Source organism: Talpa occidentalis, unplaced genomic scaffold, assembly GCF_014898055.3.
Source record: "Talpa occidentalis isolate TD23 unplaced genomic scaffold, MPIMG_talOcc4v2.1 talOcc4.10, whole genome shotgun sequence".
Classification (NCBI taxonomy): Eukaryota; Metazoa; Chordata; class Mammalia; order Eulipotyphla; family Talpidae; genus Talpa; species Talpa occidentalis.
Genome location: NW_023600993.1, coordinates 97,297,728 through 97,317,239, shown reverse-complemented (window position 1 = coordinate 97,317,239; position 19,512 = coordinate 97,297,728). Strand labels below are relative to the sequence as shown.

General features: G+C 50.0%; 1 protein-coding gene across 2 annotated transcripts in view; it reads left to right on the top strand.

Moving 5' to 3' along the window:
- Positions 1–1,880: 1,880 nt before the first annotated feature.
- SLC13A3 (solute carrier family 13 member 3) overlaps positions 1,881–19,512 on the top strand; it is a 61,581-nt gene continuing 43,949 nt past the window's right edge. For both annotated transcript variants that reach the window (XM_054698049.1, XM_037499799.1), the window contains exon 1: positions 1,881–2,009. Coding sequence is in view for 1 of the 2 variants with exons in the window: in XM_037499799.1 (XP_037355696.1) it covers positions 1,899–2,009 (111 nt within the window). In the remaining variant the exon portion in view is untranslated. The remainder of the gene's footprint in view (positions 2,010–19,512) is intronic.

Genomic DNA, 19,512 nt, shown 5'->3' with positions numbered 1-19,512 from the left:
AGTGTTCTAAGTTCATCGCCAGTGCAATAAAGCAAGAAAAGTAGATTAAAAGCACACAGGTCAGAAAAGAAGAAAAATACTGTCCTAATTTGCGGACATGAGTGTCTATGTAGTGAATCCTAAGGATTTGACAACATAAGTTCAAAGAAATAAAAATAATAAATGAGTTGAACAAGGTTTCAGGACATGAGATAAACATATAAAATTCAACTGTATTTCCATATACTAGTAGTGAGCATTTGAACGCTAAAAAATACCACTTACATTGCTTAAATATACTATTTATGTGTAAATATAACATAAAACATATATATGACTTTTAGACCAAAAACTACAAAGTGTTAATGAAAACAAAATAAGAGCTAAATAAATGGAGAGAGCTACCATGTTAATGGGTTCGAAGAGTTAACATAATCATGATGTCAATTCTCCCCAAATTGATACATAGATTTAATGCAATTCCTACCAAAATCCGTGGCAAGGATTGTTGTAGGTATTCTAAAAATTTATGTGGAAAAGCAAAGGAACTAGAATAGTTAGAATAATATTGAAAAAAAAGAATAAAGTAGGAGGAATCAGTCTCCAATTTCAAGCCCCTTTATAGTTGCAGTCAAGACAATGTAGTATTGGGAGATTGATCTAACATGGTGATTAGATCAGTGAAGAGCACAGAAATACCAGAAATAGATCCACCAAATATTTTTCAATTGATTTTTGACAAAAGTGCAAAAGCAATTCAATGGAATAAAGATAACTTTTTAAACAAACGATGCTGCACTAACTGATCAATAATAGGCAAACAAAAACAAAACCCCACTTCAAATTAAATCTTCTCCCTCATATAAAACTGAACTAACTCATAGACTTAAACATAAAAGATAAAACTACAAACTGTCAAACTTCAAGGGGAAAAAAAAGATGAGAAAATCTTCAGGATCTAGGGCTATGCAAAGTTTTACGCCAAAAAAAAAGCATGATCCAAAGATAATTTTTATTTCCCCAAATTGCAAAGTCTGCTGCAGTGTGAAAGGCTTTAACAAGATGGAAAGACCAACTACTGATTTGGGGGAAATATTTGCAGACAACATATTTGACAAAGGACTGGTATCTAGAATATATAAGATGCGCCCAAAACTCAATAGCAAAAAAAAAGTCCAGTTTTAAAAAAAGAGGCAACAGGAAGAGAGTTCACTACAGAGAAAATACTGACAGCAAGAGTTGTTAAACATCATTAGTCACTGAGGCAGCACAGATTAAAGCCACGGTGAGTTATCACCACGCTTTATCTGAAAGGCTACAATAAAACTAGCGACAACACCAAATGCTGGCAAGAACGCACAGAAACTGGATCATTCACAACCGTTAACAGAAATGTAACAGGAGGCAAACACTTTGGAAAACAATTTGGCAGATTCTTTAAAAACTTAAGGATGCAACTTGCAGACAACCAGCACTTGCACTCAGCCCTACAGATGCCTCGCCCACCCTGGGAGAAAATCAGGGTAACCCTCTGCACCGGGGAGCAGAGGCCATGGCTCAAGGTCACGACCCCAGCAGTACCAGTAAGTGCTGAGGGCCTCGCGTCCTTCCTGCCCACCGCACAGGGGGGTGAGCCGCCTTGGGCCCCGAGCTGGGCATCTGACAACCTGAAACCCGAGGCCGCGCAGCCTCCAGGGGTGGACTCTGGGTCCTGGGGTCTGGTGCCTGCCTCCTCCCGACTTCTCCAGGCTCCTTCCCCGGTCCCCGGGGAGCAGGCCCCACCCTTCCCTCCGGGAGGCCCGGGGAGAGGGCGGGACCCCTGCGCTGTCCCTCCCCGCTCCTCCCCCGGCCTTAAGCGGGCGCGGGGCGGGCGCGGGCAGTCGGGTGCTCCAGCTCGGCCGCCGCCGGGCGATCGCGCGATGGCGGCGCTGGCGGCCGTGGCCAAGAAGGTGTGGAGCGCGCGGCGGCTGCTGGTGCTGCTGCTCACGCCGCTCGCGCTGCTGCCGGTGCTCTTCGCCCTCCCGCCCAAGGTAATGCCCCCTCCGCCCGCGCCCCTCCGTGCCCGGGCCCGCGCCCGAGGCTGGAGACCTCCGAAGGCTGCGTCTAGACCCACCTCTCCAAACCACCGCCCTGTTCCCTGCCCGGGGCTGCTGTGGACACCCCAAACCTCTGTGCCCCTTTTCCAGCAGCTGCTTAGAGCCTGAGCCCCATTCAGCCTGCTGAGTCTCCTCTCTGGGGAGATGGTGTCTCTGTTCAGCTCTGCGCGCTGGCGTCGTGCGGCGCACTCGCTTGCTGATCACCACGGATGAAGCCAAGCTGTGTGACGGGCGCAAGTCACTTCACCTCTCTGAACTTCAGTGTCCTCATAAGTAAAAGCGGAGAAAGTGACAGTGCCAGCCTACAGGGCTGTAAATATAGGTGAGGCCACGGTGTGGATCTCGCAGACCCCGCCGGTGCAGAGTAAGTGCCCTGGCGGGTCCCTGCCAAGGTTTATGGCTGCAGCAAGGTGCAGTGCTAAACTTTGCCTGACCACACCACCTTACTTAATCCTCTCAGTGCCCCGGGGGGTGGGGGGGGTGGGGGGGGGACGGATTATTTATCCCATTTTCCAGAGAAGAAAAGTGAGGCTCAGAGAGATGAAGTGACTCGCTCAGGATCACAGCAGGCGGCTGAGTGAGGGGTGCTTCAGCCCCTGGCTTGCCAGAATCCCTCGCAGAGCCGTTTCTAGGCTTTCAAAGTAACCCCTAGAAGATCAAAGGCTGCAGGCTGAGGTCAGGAGAGTCATGACAAAGTCAACACCAATGGGGGCTGGAAGAAGATGGTCCTGTAGGTCTCTGCTGGGTTCCTTGCCTGTGCCCAGTCCACCCTGGGCATCGTGGGAAGCCACCAGGCTCATCAGACAAGGTTTCTATCTCCAGCACTTGCGTCACCTTGCCTCAACAAGATAGTCAATGTTCGTTAAAATGAAAATAGAGGGTGCAATTTATTGGTGCTTTACGTAGCAGAGACCAGGGGAGCTTGAAGAGGTGTTCAGAGAGGGCCGCTGGAGGAGGGCACAGGCATGAGGAGGTTGGTACTGTGTGGTGCCAAGGAGATCCAGGGCTAATACCCAGGCAAGGTCTTGCTTGTGCAAATGTCCACTCTTTTAGACTTTCTTGCCATCGAAGAGAAAAATAATAGATGCTGGAATAAGGATTAGGTCACTTCTTCAAAAACTGGCCCATCTGGGCTATTCCGGCTGACCTCAGGACCGTGGAGTGACCTCCTTTCTCCTCTGGGTCTCACTTTGCTTGTCTGAAAAATGGGTCAATCAGCAATGCTGGCTTCTGAGAAGTGATGGGAGGGGTGGAGCCAGGAGTCACCTAGCTTTGTGAGGCATCATTGGTGGAAGGATGGTGGGTCTGCAGGCCCCAGGCTGCGCTCAGGGAGAAGAGAGGCAACACACAGGGTCCCTCTCCCCAGCAGCCTTCTGAAAGCTTCTCTCTGCTCTGCCCTCTAGCAAGATCTGTGAACCCAGGGGCAGAGCCAAGTGTTATAAAGCCTGAAGCGTGGACGGTCATGTGCCCCTTAGCCTCGTTTTTTGGTTAATGACAGACTGCGTAGACGACAGTGGTCCCAGTGGCCTTAGTTGTGTCACAGTCTACAACACCTAGGTGCGTGTCATTACACTCTGACGTTCACACAACCACAAAAAACACCTAAGGACACATTCCTCAGAACATATCCCACTGTTAAGCCAGGCATGACTGCAGCATTTGAAAGACTGTCTTTAAGAAAAATTGTACAGATTTACAAATACAGACTCCAGCACAGGCCTCGGAAAGGGCCTTACCAGCCTCAGAGTGATTATGCTTCCATATAAGCCCCATTATGTGCAGGTAACAGGGTGCCTATAGCCCCTGCAATGGCGGGGAGCCTGATAAGGAGGGAGTTTTATTGAACACTTGATTCTTCTCTGTTCCTGGCGCCATGCTAAGATTCTCAGGCACTGTCCCACGTACTGGCCACAACCAGGGAGGCAGCTCCGATTGCATTCCTGTACTGAGGAAACGAAAGCGCAGCAAGGTAGGTGACTTGTCCAAGTGCAGACCCGGAGTGCAAGGTCTGCTCATTGAACCCTTGCATTTTACACCCTTTCCTTAGTTATAATTCATTAAGAACCTTGCCTGCTTCCCTCTGGCTCCCTGGTGGGGACCTTTTGGGTAGCCCAAGATGTCACTGCCGCTTTAAGTGACTGATCAACCAGGGTCTCTTTCCAGGAGACAGGTCCTGCTTAGTCTCCCTCAAAATCTCTGTCAGCACATTCAAAGCACCCCCCACCTAGGAGAGAGAGAGATATATATGTCCTTGGATATGAATAGCTGACATGTTTCTCAGTCTAATGTACAGCATGAATAAAAACATCCTTAGAGAACATTAAACAGAGAACATCGCAGTTTTTATTGCTCTGTGACATACATATAAAGCGAACTGAGTGAGTTTGCTATGCAAACTCAAGACAATTCTTGTAATCTAAATCAGTTTTAACCCTGTGATAACCTCTCCCAAACAAAGGCTGGAGACTAACAGCACAGCAAAAAATGCTTGATGTGCAACTGTAGCTTCAGAGCAAGAGCCCTCGGTGCCCACATCAGATTCCACTTCCGAGCCTCTTTGACCTCAAACTTCTGGAACTACCAGTGCAGGTTGCATTGTACATATGGATTCCCAAAAATGTTCACCTGTTTGCACATAGCAGATCAGGAAACCTGTCCAAGACTCTTCGGTCTTTGCCATTTGCCCCTGGCTGGGTCCTGGTCTTCCAGCTGCACCTTGACGCCTGACCGCTGTGGCTCTGCTGTCCTGGGTGTCTGTGTAGCTGGAAGGGTTGCCCTCAAGCACCTGTCCCTTGGCGACTGGTGAGCTGGGCTGTGGGGAGGCTGGAGTTAATCTGAAGGGCAGATGGGCAGGGGGGAACAATTCTTACATTATGTCCTCCTGGCTAGGGAAGGCTGTCAGCAGGCATGAAAAGAAGTGGGATGCACTTCTGGAATGCAGTGGTTGCAATTTCCAACACCACTAGGGATCCCAGCTCTTGCTTGGAGTGCCAGAGGCTTCGAAGTCAGGGTGCTGCTGGAGGAACCGCACGTTTTCCAAAACACAAGTTTTCCAAAAATGGCCACCCATGGGTTGGAAGTTTGGAGACTAGCCTCGGACACCAGTGGGGACAAACAAGATGGTTAAAGCTTGTGAATACCAGCCTCGTGTGTGCCCCTTTTCCTGCCTGTACCCACTGCAAGCAAATGAAGCTGGATGACCATCTGGCCGAGATGAGTTCTTACACTGGGTGTTCACAGGGGACTTTCTAAGGATGCTTTCAGGAGGAGGAGTTTGGGGTGTTCTAGGCAGGACTGCCACCGGGCGTTGTATGGGTTGTGCAGTGTGCAAAGGGCCTGGAGTTGGCTGGAGGTGAGACTGACCATCCTGTACGCCACATGTCAAGCTGTCCCCTGGCGCAGCGCTGGATCTCCCGAGGAAGGGCTCCTTGTCCTAATTTGCACAAAGGTATCAAGCCGACTTGCTCTGGGGTGGTGAATCTTTTTAGGGGATGGTAGTGCACCTGTAAGGTCAGAGGCCCACTTTCTTGCATTTGCCTAATTCTTGTGTCAGGGATTAGGGGTGCAATTTAGGTGGATGACCCCCCAAAATGGTCATTTTATTCCATTTGAAGTCTTTGGAATCAGATCTGGATTCTCATCCACATACTTGCTCTGTGACCTTGGACATGGTATTTTCTGGGCCTCGGCTTTTACATGTATAACATGGCCCTAAGAGCACCTTCTTCCCTGGTTTTTATTTGGGTCCAGTGAGATCATATATGTGGCTGCACCACTACGTCTTGCTTTTTACTCAGCGCTCAGAGCATGCGCATTCTGCAGATGAGGAAACAAACTCACAGAAGCTAAATGGTGAACAGAGGATGTGCCCGGGAGCTGAGAAGAATTGGGTTTGGGTCTCGGTGCTGAAACTACGTACGAGACAGGGGACCCTGGGTTAGAGACTCCTCATTTCTAAGTCTCAGTTTACTCATTTGTGAAGTGGGAAGAATTCACACCTTCCCAAAGGGCTGTTGTGAGACTTAATTAGAAGATAGAGACATTGTCTAGTGGGGCCCAAAGCTTACTGGGTACTTATAAAAATATCAGCTCAGCTTTTTCTTATTTATTCTGTTTTACATGCCTTTCATATTTTAGCTCATTTACTCTTCACATCAGCTTTAAGATGTAGGAATAACGGTGATCCCCACTTTTACAGAGGAGGAAGATGAGGCACAGAGAAGTTAAGTAGTGTTCCTGAGGTCACACAGCGACTTCAACCACTTCTTTCCTGTCCTCTCCATCCTGGGCTTTGGGAGATAGGGTGGACAGGATTCTGAAAGGCCCTTGAGTCTTCTCTAGTAGGAATATCCCGGAAGAAAGCACAAGTCCAGCCCCTTGAGTCAAATACCTTCTCTGGCCAGACACTGCCTAGTGCTTTTAACTTTATTATCACATTGAGAGCTTGGCCAGGGAATCTGTCGACATCCACCAAAAGTGTCTGATTTGGTTTCAATCATCCAAATACCATCCATGTCATTTTTCCTCTTCTTGATATTATATACTTGATTACATTCCTATCATACATCTGCTTTTTAAACACTGATGCCTTATTGCCTTCCCCCCACTTTAAAAACAAATACAATGACTTAAATCAGAAGGGAAAAAAAAAGGGAATTTTATTTAAGGACCTTGTCTGAAAATCTAGGAATCTGAATGATTAATAGAAGAAAACCAGCAACAAATAAACAATTACTAAGTGCTGGCTTTTTCTGACACCTTGTGCAACTTACTTGATGCTGAGGGCCTGAGAGCAGCCCTTTCTTTGTTAAAGGAGAGAAAAATGGCCAGGAGGGACTTAAGACAAGCTAGCACCAAACTGAGACTTTGTTCTGGAAGGAAGGAGAAGGAGGACAGAATCAGAAACGGATTCTTTGTTTTTCTTCTGTGAATGATGCGAAGTGTTCTGGGGTTGACCTCTTTCACCTCAAGAAATACTGGACCAGTCCCCTGCCTAGGTGCTTTGTCTGGAGATCCATGAACCCAGCAGCCAGCCAGCCATGGAGGCCTGGTCTTGCCTGTAGAATGAGAGGGCACCTGAATGACCTTCTTTCCACCTTAACACTTAGTGGTGATTAAGTAAAGGAAGCTCCCTGGCCAGTGATGTACCAAAAGCTGTGTGTCCCAATCCCCTGAGCCTGTATGTCTCTGATGCCACCTTACATGGAAAGGGGTCTTTGCAGATGTGATCAGGTAAGGGGCTTGAGACGAGGAGATTATCCGGGTGGACCCCATGTGATCACTGGGGTCCTTACAAGAGAGCAACAGAGGGTCAGGCAGTAAGTTTAGGGGTAGGGGAAGTTTGGGAGGCGCCCTGAGGCAAGGGAGGCAGGTGGCTTCTAGAAGCTGGCAAAGGCAAGGAGTGGATCCCTTGGAGAGCCTCTAGGAGGAACCAGCCCTGATGACACCTTGACTTTAGCACAGTGACAATGATTTCAGACTTCTGATCTGTAAGAGAAAATTCTTGTTTTAGCCACAACAAAAATGCTTGTTTAGCTGGGGGTCATTTGTTGTTACTTGTTTCAGTGGCAGCAGGAAATCATAGCTGGCAGCCCCACCTGTGGGGTCGGTTCTTCTGAATCTTGGTGCACAATTTGCCCATCATTCACAGGTGTATCCTGTGCTGGGGTCCCTTAGTGCTGGGGTGCAGGCCCTGATGTTCAGGAGGGACCCTGCCTTGGTGAAAAGTTCCTGGCTTTGGGCTCCTTTAGCTGCAGCCTGCCCTGATGAGCTGTGTGATCCAGGAAGCTGTCTGCACTTCTCTGAACTGGTTTCCCCTTCTGCAAGATGGAGATGTTCATGGTCCCCTCCTCATAGGCTTTTGTGAGGAAGCAATAAGTTCATGTATGCAAAATATATACATCAGGGATACGTACATTTTGTTTCCTGGCAACCCAATCTTCACGCATGTTTTTCTGGGGGGGCTCTTTGAAGCCAACTTCAGGGAAATGGGAGACACTTTGTGGAATGAGCTTTGTTGTAATCGTGGGTTCTCGGTTTGTCATTTGGAGACTGGGTCTAATCATAGCCCACGCCCCAGTGTTGCATTTGGGGTGAATGCCTATATTTAAGTCACTTGGTGAAGTGAACACTTGGTAAATACTAGCTATTGTTTTTGCAGTCAGTCACAGCATTTCAAAACCTGATGATCATTTTAGTTTGATTTGCATAAAGAGGACACTGAGGCCCACAGAAGAAAGGGAGGTGCCTGAAGCCTCACGGTGGGTAAGTGGCAGGTGGGGATGAGCACCTCCTGCCCTCTTTCCTTGTCCAGTGACCACCGCCCCCCACCATCTCAGGCTCCCAGCCGTCAATGCTGTATTCTAGCGACTGCTCACGTCCTCTCTGAATCCAAGTGTGGATAAGAGGTGAGGGGGGCCAGAGGTCAAGCTTCCTTATTCCTGTTCAGAGCATCTTAGGCCCTGAGCGGAGGGAGGAAAGAACAGCCACTGTTTATAGACTATTTGCTAGGAGCCTGGCCGCTTCACTCCCTCTACTCCACACCGCCCTTCTCGTTGTTTTGCAATTATCAGGAGCTTGCTCACACCCCAGGACTCTTGCACTTCCTGTGGCCTGTGCCTCACTGCTCTTCCCCAGGTACCAGCAAGGTTTGCCCCTTGCTTCATGCATCTTAGTTCAAAGATGAACTTCCTCAAAGGCCTTCCCTGACCACCCTGTCTACAATGGAAAATGAAAAATCTTTTACATTCTCTTCCCTGCCTTATCTTTCTTCATGGTCTTTATCACTACCTGGCCATAGATTAAACATTTAAGGAATGGGAGAGGCAGGGTGAGCAGACTGCCGGACTGGTTGGGTTGTTTGAATGATTTCTGTGTGCCCTGGGGGCTCTCTCTGGTCACCTGGGGCTGTCCCTGGGGTGATTTGGACAGGTGGATAGTGGCCTGGGATGAGACAGCCTAGTGAAGGCGGTATCTAGGGGTGCGGGCTCTGGATTGGTTGGTTTACATTGGAAGCGCATGCACGTAGGCCAGTTGTTTATTCTCTCTGGTGAGTGGCCAGCCCTGGGAGGGGCTGATGCTTGAGGGTCAGCAAGGTCCCAGGATGTCAGAACATCAAATGCAAGATTAGAGACTGTGGTTGTTACAACCTCCCATGCTCTTCTCCTTTCGTAGTGCTCCAGCCTTAGAGGCCTGCTTTTGTTTCTTCAAGCTTTGCAAGCTTGTTCTCACCACAGGCAGTTAGTCTTTGCTTCAACGACCCCTCCTCTGAAGTGTCATCCTTGTTTACTCTTTCTCAAGAACACTTGTCCACCTCAGCCCCACAAAACACTTTTAAACAACTTCCTATTTTATCTCCTTTATGGCAGTCATGCCAATTAAAATTATTGGTTCACAGTCCCTCCCCAACTAGACTGTGAGCAACGCAAAGGTAGGACTCACATCTGACTTGTTTTCTGCAGCATCCCAGGTGCCTAGGATGGTGTTGACACATAGTAGGTACTCAGTAAACAAGTGCTGAATGAATGAATTATATTTAAACTCAGGTATCACTGATTTCAAAAACATGCGCCTTCTGAAACCCCAGACTACCACCCACTTGGGTGAGGTTTGGGGTGGATTCAGGCCTTCTAGTTCTTACATTTTTCAGCTGGGAAAACTGAGCCCCAGAGTGGGCCTGGAGAGACTTTCCCAGACTCTCCAAGTCTCCAGAACCCTCATCTGTGCCCCCAGGCTCTCCCCGCCACAGCCCCCTGGCTGTGGGGCCATTCCTCTGAGGCTCGGCCAACTTTCCACTTTCCCCAAGCTCCTGCCAGGTGTGTAAACAGGCCGATGTGCTTCCCGGGGAGGCTGCAGGGAGCAAGATCGTGTTTCCTGACCCTGCTCCACAGGACAGTGCCCTCCGGGCTGATGAGCCGGCTTTTCTGGCACCCCTAGACCGTGAAGACACAAAGTCAGCACCTTAACTCGGCCAGACCTGGCCAGGGCCCCAAACAAGTCACACACTTGACTTGCGCTCGAACCACTCTTGAGTGGGGATGAGTTGGGGAAGAGACACACCAGGTCTCAGTATGTCCTGACAAGTGTTTCCTCCCCTGCACCTTGATTTCCTCATCCAGAAAGTGGGCATAAAGAAACCTGGGAAGACCTGAAAGTGCCTGTCACATAGTAGGTGCTGCTGTTGCTCTTTTCCATAGTAGGTGCTGCTGTTGCTCTTTTCTGCAAAAGAGGGACACTAGGCTCTCTGCTCTGTGTGCTTGTCCCTGAAGTCCACATGGGAGGGCAGCCTATGGGGATGGGCCTGTGCTGAGGGGCCGGCTCGACTCACTGGACAGTGCCCCCCAGGTGGATAAAGACTTTGGAGAAAGGCTGGGGAGGCCAGCACACCCCTGCCAGCCGGCCCGGTGGATCCTCTGCTGCTCCTTGCGCTGTCCCTCCTGCGGGGGTCCTTATCAGCAGCCTGGGCTGAGAGGGGGATTTGATATCAGCTGTATCAAGCTCTCCCACAGGAATGTGCTGGTACCCGTGAGGCAGCAGGAAGTGATTCAACTTTGTTGATGTCCCGGATCACATGCCTTATTCGTGCTCTCTCCCTGTCCCCCAAGAGGCCTCTCAAGAGCCCTCGCCAGTGTCTCACATAGGCATGGTTCAAAGCCCTGCAGATGCAGTCTCTCCTGGGGCTCTGCAGGGATGAGGAAACTGAGGCACAGAGCGGTTCGGTCACTTGTTCATTGCCCAAGGCTTGGAAGTGGCAGTGCCAGGATTCACACCCTGGCATTTTGCTCCCGAGTCTGTGGTCTGGAAGATGCTGTGTGACACGGGCTATGCCCCATTTACAGAGGAGAAGGCTGAGGCTCCTTGCTCAGCATCTCACAGCCACTGAGTGAGTGGGGGGTCCCTTGTTAGAGCCTATGTCTGCCTCGTTGAAAGCTCATCCTCCTTCATGGTTGAGTGGAGGCAAAGGCCGAGGGGACCGTTGTGCTGGATAGAGGGAGGAAGGCAGAGAGGCTTCTCGGAGGAAAGACATGCCATGCTGACACTAGAGCAGGAGAGAAGTTTGGGGAGCTCTCTGAAGACAGAAACTAACATGGGTGGTCAAGCAAGTGGATGGGAACTTGGATTTAGCTGCTTGGGTTTAAATCCTGACTTTTAAGACAGCTGTGTGACCTTTGTCGGTTACTAAACCACTCTATGCCTCCATCTCCTCATCTGTTGTGGGTAGGATAATAATCAACAATAATGCTTGTAAAGGGCTCAAAAAATGTTGGTTTCCAACCTTCATGGTCACAACTTGATGGAGGTGCTATTGGCATCCAGTAGGTAGAGGCCAGGGGTAAAGACCCCGCAATGTGCAGAACAGCCCCCAGCACACAGAACGTTCAGGCCCCCAAGCCAGTGGCCCCCTGAACCCTGTTCCAGATGCACTAAATCCTTTCTGCTCCGGCAAACCCGTGAGGCAGGCAGGCAGCTTTCTGTTAAGGAGGCCAAAGCCCAGAGAGGGCAGGTGCTTACCCGCAGCCACATAGCCTGGCAGCTGGAGGCCGCAGGGTGGCGAGGACCTGGAGCTGGAGGGTGGTCCAGATGAGCCAAACCACTGCCCCAGCCAGCTTGGAGGCCAGCTCCTCGCAGGATAGAACTGACCCGTCCCCCTGCCCCCTGGGCGCTCAGCTGGCTGGCACAGCGCCTCCCCGCTTGGCTGGGAGAAGTAACAAGAGAAGCCCTTGTTCTCCGCCACCCACAGCCCATTGTCCCCTCACTTTCACATGCTGCGCTCACCTTTCTCTCAAGACCAGCCCTTTGCTTTTCTGCCGCCCTGGAAGGCTGGGGGAGAGGGAGAGAGGGAAGGAAAATTCTCCCAGCTCATTTTAACCATTTCCTACCCCCATCCCGTCTGCAGCCCCCCTGGACTTCTCTAGCAAGGGCTTGGACTCAGCAAACCTCTGTAGTGCGAGGGCAGAGCGTTTTACAGAAGAGTCTAGAAAACAGATGCTTGGGCAGATCTCAGAGCTGGGAGACCTGGGAACATGTCTGCTCTGTCGACTAGAGTCTGCCTGGGGCTGGAATCATGATGTGTCTGGGCCTGACAGTGCCTGGTAGAGCCTGGTGGGTGCCTTGCCTTGGCCCAGTGGCTCCCTCTCGCAGAGGGCGCTAGAGGAGTTGAGTCCGGTCCTGAGAGAGTCTTCTCACGCCTCTGTAACCGGCACATCAGTCCATGAAAACTGGCGGTTCCTGCTCCTGATCTTTCTCCTCCGTGGACCTCTGGACCTCATTTTTCCTGCTCTGGAAAACTGGGCTGGTGTGTGTCCCCCAGAATCACTTGATCTCTAGCACCAGATTTCCTCGGTTCCAGTCTTGCTCTCTGACTTCCTGGCTGTGTGACCTTTGGGCAAATTTCTTAACCTCTCTGTGCTTCAGTTTCCTTCTCTATAAAATGAGGGCACTGGTGGGGCCTACCTCCTAGAAATGTTATGAAGATTGGTTCAAGTTCCTAAAAAACATTGGGCTTTGCCTGGATTCTGAGAGGTACTAGCTAAATGCTATTATCACTATTGGTGGTAGTAACAGAGGTGTTATTGGCATTACAAGTAAGTGGTGTGTCCAGGGGTCTCTGGTTTATTGGGAACAAGACTTCCTTCTGAATATTCTTGGCCTCCTCTTTTACTCACTATGTGGGTGCTCGAATTCTCTAAGTCTCTATTTCCTCCACTAGAAAATGGAATAAAGCCTGTTTCTAGGGGCTGCTGGGAAGATTAAATGAGATAGTGCTTATTCAGAGAAGAGCTACAGATTCATATTCTTGGCCTGAGTCCCAGAGCCTTAGGGGTCCGAGAAGTGAGGGATTGTGGGCAGTGAAGGGTCATTGTCAAAGGGGACTTGAAAACTGCACAGTTGGGTCTCAGAGCAGGAGCCAGTGTCCCACTGCTATGGCATTGGCTCTTGGATGCCTGGGACAGGGCAGGCTGGACAAGAGGGGAAGTGAGGTGATGGGAAACAGTAAGAAATTGGGAATGTCGGGGGCAGGGCAGATGCTCAGTGCCCGAGAAAAGTCAGGCAAAGTAGTGGGCACCAGGCTGTGACCTCAGATGACCTGGAGGGATCCCAGATGGATCCTGGTCATGCCAAGAGCTAAGAGCAGGCACTTCCCTTGCCAGCCTGTTTCCTCATCTCTCTCATGGTTCTGCCTACCTTGTGGGGCTTGGGAGGAGCCAGGGAAGCCTGGTGTTTAACTGGTAAATATAACGAGGAATCCCGCCCATCTTGCCCCTAGTGCCTGGCACATAGTGGGTGCTTAATGAATATATCCAGAATGACATTTGGAATCAAAATGGGTATTTTTTCAGTGTTTCCTGTGTGCCAGGCACTGTCCACAAGTAATTAATACATTCGGTGAAAAAAAAAAAGCATTAATTGAGCACCTACTACATGCCAGCTGCTATTCTAAGGGACATAGTGGGGACCAATAGTAAGGGACCAATAGTAAGACACACAAGCAAATGGATAAATAAATAAGATCTATAGTATGTTGGATGATAGTGCTATGGTGAATAACAGCAAAGACGGAGTGGGGTATCAGGAAGGTTTCACTGAAAAGGGAGCATTTGAGCAAATACCTGAAGAAAATCACATTTGTGCAAAAACCCAAAGGAGGTAAGGGAGCCAGCCCTGAGCACATATAAAAGAAGAGCTTTCCATGTGGGGGAACAGCAAGTGCAAAGGTCCCGAGGTGGAAGCATCGTGGGTGTTTAAAAAACGTCCAATTATTTTCCTTGTTGCTGATGATAACCATCCTAGAGGCACACCCCTGCCTCCCTGATCATGGAGAAACTAAGCTCAAGAGCCCGATGGAATTGCGGATTGGATTTCGCTCCAACCTGAGAAAGGCGTAAGGGGACTGTAAGCAGCAGTGGGAGGTGGAAATTCCTGGAGGGGGCCTTTAGATGCACCCCCACCCCATGTTAGGAATTGGAAGGACCCTCTGGACAGATGAGGACACTGAGGAGGGAAGGAGCTGCCCAAGGTCACAGTGAGTGACCTACCCTCCTAGCTGAGCCGGGCCCCTGGGGGCTCCGAGTTCAGTGCAGTCCCCCTGCCCCTGACCCTCCTGGGTGGTTCATGAATGATTAGTGAAGCCAGGGCACCTCTGACTTATAAGCTGGCCCAGGAACATTTTTAATGAATAGCTCCAAGAACTTGAACCTGTTACAACATCTGCTAATGAATCCAGGGGTCTAACATCCTCCACTGAAGCTGGGGGGATGGGGCGACCAACCAGAGACCTCCTGGGGCCAGATGATGGACCCTCTCCACCGCCTCTTCCTTGCCCCAGGGAGTCCTGGGCCCAGATGCATGCAGGTGGCCCCCAACAGCTCTCTGAGTGTTTCCAGGCCCAGGAGAGGGTAGGAGGGAGTGCTGGTTGGAAATTAGAGAGCAAACTTCTGGGCTGCCGCAACTCTTCCCCTCTGGGCTGCCCTGGGCTCCTTTCTGGCTTTACCCGCCATGCGTCAGCCTTCTCTCTGGAAAATGGGCACTGAAGTCAGCTCTCCTCACTCTCCAGACTGAACAGATCCAGAGAGGATGCGGAAGGGCCTTCACATGCTTTTCTGTTGAGCACACGTCCTTCCATTTCCTTTGCTAGCACCCCCGGAGTGTGTGAGGAGTAGAAGTCAAAAGGACTGCAGAGGACTTAGCCGGCAGCACACGTAGGACTGCTGAATAAACACCGACTTTGCTCCCCACTGGGCTGGGAACTGGCGCCCCAGGCTCAGCCCACCGCGGGGGCCTCACAGCTCGTCCCCTGCTGGACGTGTGCACAGATGAAGAGGTAGCTGAACCTCCCTGCGCCTCAGTCTCTCATTTCTGAACAGGGTCATGGGACGAGTGAGTGAGCTGACGCTGCGGCACCTCGGTGCCTGGCCAGAGTAAGCCCTCAGTGAATGGCATCTTCTTTGTCCTCATGTCCCCTTCACATTGGGCAAGTCACGCAGCTCTCTGGGTCATGTAAACTGAGCCCCACATGCTCTGGGGACAGCACTTGCAGCTGCCTCCTGCGGTTGTGGGTGGTTTCACCTGGGGATCCAGGAGCCAGGCCTGGCAAGTCTTAGGTGCTCATCGCTTGCCGTGGTGTTGCTCTGGGGCAGGGATGGATGTTGATTGAAAGGCCAGGGTGGAAGAGCTCCCAGCACTCACACAGCGTGAACATCCACATCCATTTCCCCTTTGATGGCCTCTGGCTCTCGGAGCGGGGCAACGCGCATCCCAACTTGCCCATGGGAACACCGAGGCTCCGAAAGGCCAACCCACCAGCCCAAATTCGCAGCTTATAAGGACCAGATCTGCACCCACGACGGTGTGATTCCTTCTGGCCTTGTCCGCATGAGCCTCAGCTGCCCACCCTGGCCAAGCCCTCCATGTCTGCACCGGTGCGCAGCGGGGACGCCAAACTCCTTGAGGGGCTGCCAATCACACTGTGATTTAGGGGAAGGGAGCGCCCTGGAGCTGGCCGTGCATGACGTGAGAAATCTTGGGTGGGGTTCCCTTTTGCCAGACTGGGTGCTGTGCCTGGGACTGCTGTCTGGTGTTCCAAACTCCTTTCTTTCTGGGGAGGGGTGTGTGGGGTGGCGGGCACATCTGTCCCCCTGGAATCATTGCCTTCATGCCCCGCCTGGCAGGCCTGAAATGCCTTTTCTAAGATAAAGAGGACAAGAGATGGTTCAAAGAGCCCATCCGTGGCGGGTAGCATGTTACCTCTTGCTCGTTCTGCCCCCTACATTGTGCCCAGCACTTAACCTGCAGTAATTTTTGTTCTTTGCGACAATACCTCTATGAGGTCGAAAGTCTTATCATCATCCCCTATTTGCAGATGAGGAAACAGAGGAACAGAGTCAAGTCACTGGTTCTGTGGGCCAGTGAGGTGCTGGATGCTGGATGCCAAGTTCATAGGCTCCTCTGCTTCTTGGCGTTGGGTCCAGATTTCAAGCTCCACCTCCAGCTTCCTGATTATTGCCCCTTCCACTCATCCCAACAGCTCCTGCCTCTCAGGGGCTGTCTCTCCTCGAGGCGCTGCCCCGCTTGGTAGCTCTGGATGCTGTGGTTGGTGTGCTATCCCTGAGCAACAGAGTCTGCGAGCTGGGATGAGGCTGCCTAAGGTCGCCCCCACCAGCAGTGAGGACCTGAGCCAAGATTTTTCAAACCCTCAGTGGCTTCAGTGGTTTTGACCACTGCACAGGCCCAGCCACGGGCTGGGGTGGGAGGGGGTTCAGAGGGAGGTTTAAGGCATGGCTTTGGCCTTGCTAGAGTTCGAAGTTCATGCTGTCCCACAAGCCAGGCCCTGGACACCCCTGGGAACAGGCCTCTAGTGGATAGTAGGAGAGCACCACAGTGGGCAGCTGGCCCCTGTCCTGCTCCCCAAGGGCTGGCCATGCTTTCTCCTGGCATGGAGCCAATGGTGCCCGCTGAGAACCTGGCCACAGCCCAGTGCCCTGGCAGAAATGCCTGTTGCAACCCTGCAGGGCGACGGGGCTGGAAGGATGGTGGTGGAGGATGTGGTTTCTGACAGCTTCTGCCCCCACTCTGGGAGATGGTGCCACTTCTCTTTCTTTCCTGTCCTGGGTGAGGGGGCAAGATTGGAAGCACCAGGGAGAAGTTGTCTTATGTCTGCCTGGAAATCATTCCTCAGCTCAAAAATTAACCATCTGACACGGCATTTTCTTCCTTCTCTCGCCTCACCTCTGCGTGCTTTGCTTGCAGACTTTAATCCCTGTGGTAATGTAATGGCTAAACCCGAGACGCTGGGATTTCTTTAGCGAGGGATTATAAGGCTTCTGGTAAGAAATGTCTGGGTTGGGTTGGCATGAATTGGGCTGGTCAGGGATTGTGGGAATACCCCCGCCCCCATTCTTGCTCCCAGCCATGGCAAAGACCCATTTGAGCCAACAGAGTTATTAAACAGGGGCTCAGGGGCAGGCCTGTCCAATTGCCTCAGCCTAGTTCCAGTTCTACTCCCAACCCTGATAAAGCTCAGGGCACAATGGTCTTTCAGCGAAATAAGGTAAAACAAGTTCCCATCTGTGACTAGCTGTGTGACCTCGGGAGGGTCACACACTTTCCTCTTTGGGCAACATTCTCTGTGACTGCTCTATGGGTTGTGGTAAGCCAGGGTTTCTCCACTGGGGCGCTATGGCATGGACACCACTGGCAATGAAGAATTCTGTGAGGCGGGGCCTGTCCTGTGCGTTGTAGGACATTTAGCAGCTCCCCAACCCCAACCCACTAGCTGGCAGCAGCAACCCTAAGTGACCCCAGACAAATGTCCCCAGGGGACAAAATCACCCTCATCCAGAACCAATAATTAAATAATCTCAGATTCACTCTGGCCCTCATGTTTTAAGATTTAAGAACAGAAATTTTTAAGTCTAACTTTAGGAAAGTAAATGTGTATTAAGAATGAAGTAACGTTGATATATGACGATTAATAATTCCTATACCATTCACAATAGCTCACAGTTATGTGTTGTTTAATGACCAGGTATGTTCTGAGAAAAGCGTTGTTAGGTGATTTTGTTGTGCGAATGCATAATTGCACAAACCTGAATGGTACAGTGTCCTACACGAGACATTTATCTCACGGTATCACTCTGTGTACACACACATAGCTTCCAAGGCCAGGGATGGGGACACTTTTGTATATGTGATCCGTCATTCACCTAAATGTCATTATGTGACTCGCGACTGTGTTTATTGGCATTCCCATGTATTAATTTCTGGGTCAGTAGTCTCTTACATGAAATAAATCACTCTCCAAGGTGGGGACTACAATTTTGTGCAAAGAAGGAAGCAGAAGGTGAGGAAAGATAAATAACTGGTCCAGGATCTCTCCACTGGAGCATGGAGGAATTGTGTTTCCAATTCAGACTTGTCTAATTCCAAAGGTCATGGTGTTTCTGCTCTGCATGTTTATAGTAGAAAGACTGAAAAATACAAATAAACAAAAGGAAATATAGTCCTTTTTGAGGACAAAATTACTAAGTAGAAGGTACTTCTTTAAGTTGGAGGAATCCAGACTTTTCTGTTCCATTCACTTTTCTGAAATAGTCCAGAAGCAGCAACAAAAAGCTACAAAGGGAGGAGAAAAGGCCATATCTGATGCAAGGAGGTGAGACCACAAACTCCCCCACTCCCTGGAGTGTGAAAAACAGCTGATGTGGCAGTGGGTTTGGACCAAACTAGCTCCTGGACAGACTGCTGACTTCTTCAGAAGTTTTTTTTTTTTTCTTCCCAAGAAAAAACTCTGTGAGCCCTTCTTAATCTTGGCAAAGCCTGAAGCATGCACAGGGGTGAGGGCACATCCTTGAGATGTGTGTAACAATAGAGAGTTCAGATAACCATCTGAGGAGGGCTTCGGGAAGAAGCAGGATATTGGGGAGGTAGGTGGAAGAGAAGGACCGGTGGTGACGGGCTCTGTGATGGTTATTTTCTGGTTTTCTCTTTCGGCCAATCAGAGAGACATAAAAGTTAATAGAAACACCAAGAAGCTATGACATTCTTGAGTCTACACAGCAAGTCTATTGCTAAAAGAAGCGATGTATTTCAGGGCAGTGTTGGGAGGAAGGTCTCTGAGATGACCAACAGAGCTGGTGCTTAGACACCCCTGCCCCACATCCTCCACACCTTTCCCCACACTGCCTTCTGACAATGGACTGCTCTTAGAAAAATGCCAGAATCCTGTGATGAATGGCCAGCATGGGACCTACCAAAAAAAGAGTGTGAGAAATAAGAAGAAAGGGAACAGCAAATAAAAAGTAATCAAAGAATAAATACTAGAAGAACTGTGGATGAAGGAGGAAAAACTGCTGAACAGATACTTTTCTGTGAATTTAAAAAATACATATATAGCAACGATGGCCTTCTTCAAATAAGTCTCAAGCTAGAAATAAAGGGCTCAAAAAGAGACCATAAAAAGTAGGAGATGAAAAGAATCAGTGTTTTGGAAAGTAGGTGTAAGGGAAAAATAGAGCCACACTATAATAAAGACTTTATTTGGAACCGCATAATGGAGAAATAGCAAAAACATAGTCAGGGGCATGACATACAAGCTACAGAAGACTGACCAAAGTGAAGTGGGAAAGGAATGGTAAGAAAGGATGACAGAAAAATAATCAATATGGAAGACAAAGGAAGTCCAACTTCTGCATAATTGGTGTTGCTGAAGAAGAGAGCAAAGCAAATAAAACAGAAAGTAATATTGGTATCTTTTATAGTAGAAAATGTTTCTGAACCTCTCTGTAGGTGATCTAACTCCCATAATTAACTTTCAGCAACTCTTCAACACTGAATTTTACTGTATCTTGAGACGCTGGTGCTGGTGTATTAAGTAGATGCAGACACTTGCCGGATGAGGGTACCAGTCTCGGCAAGTGGCTCCCTCAACATCCAGCATCTG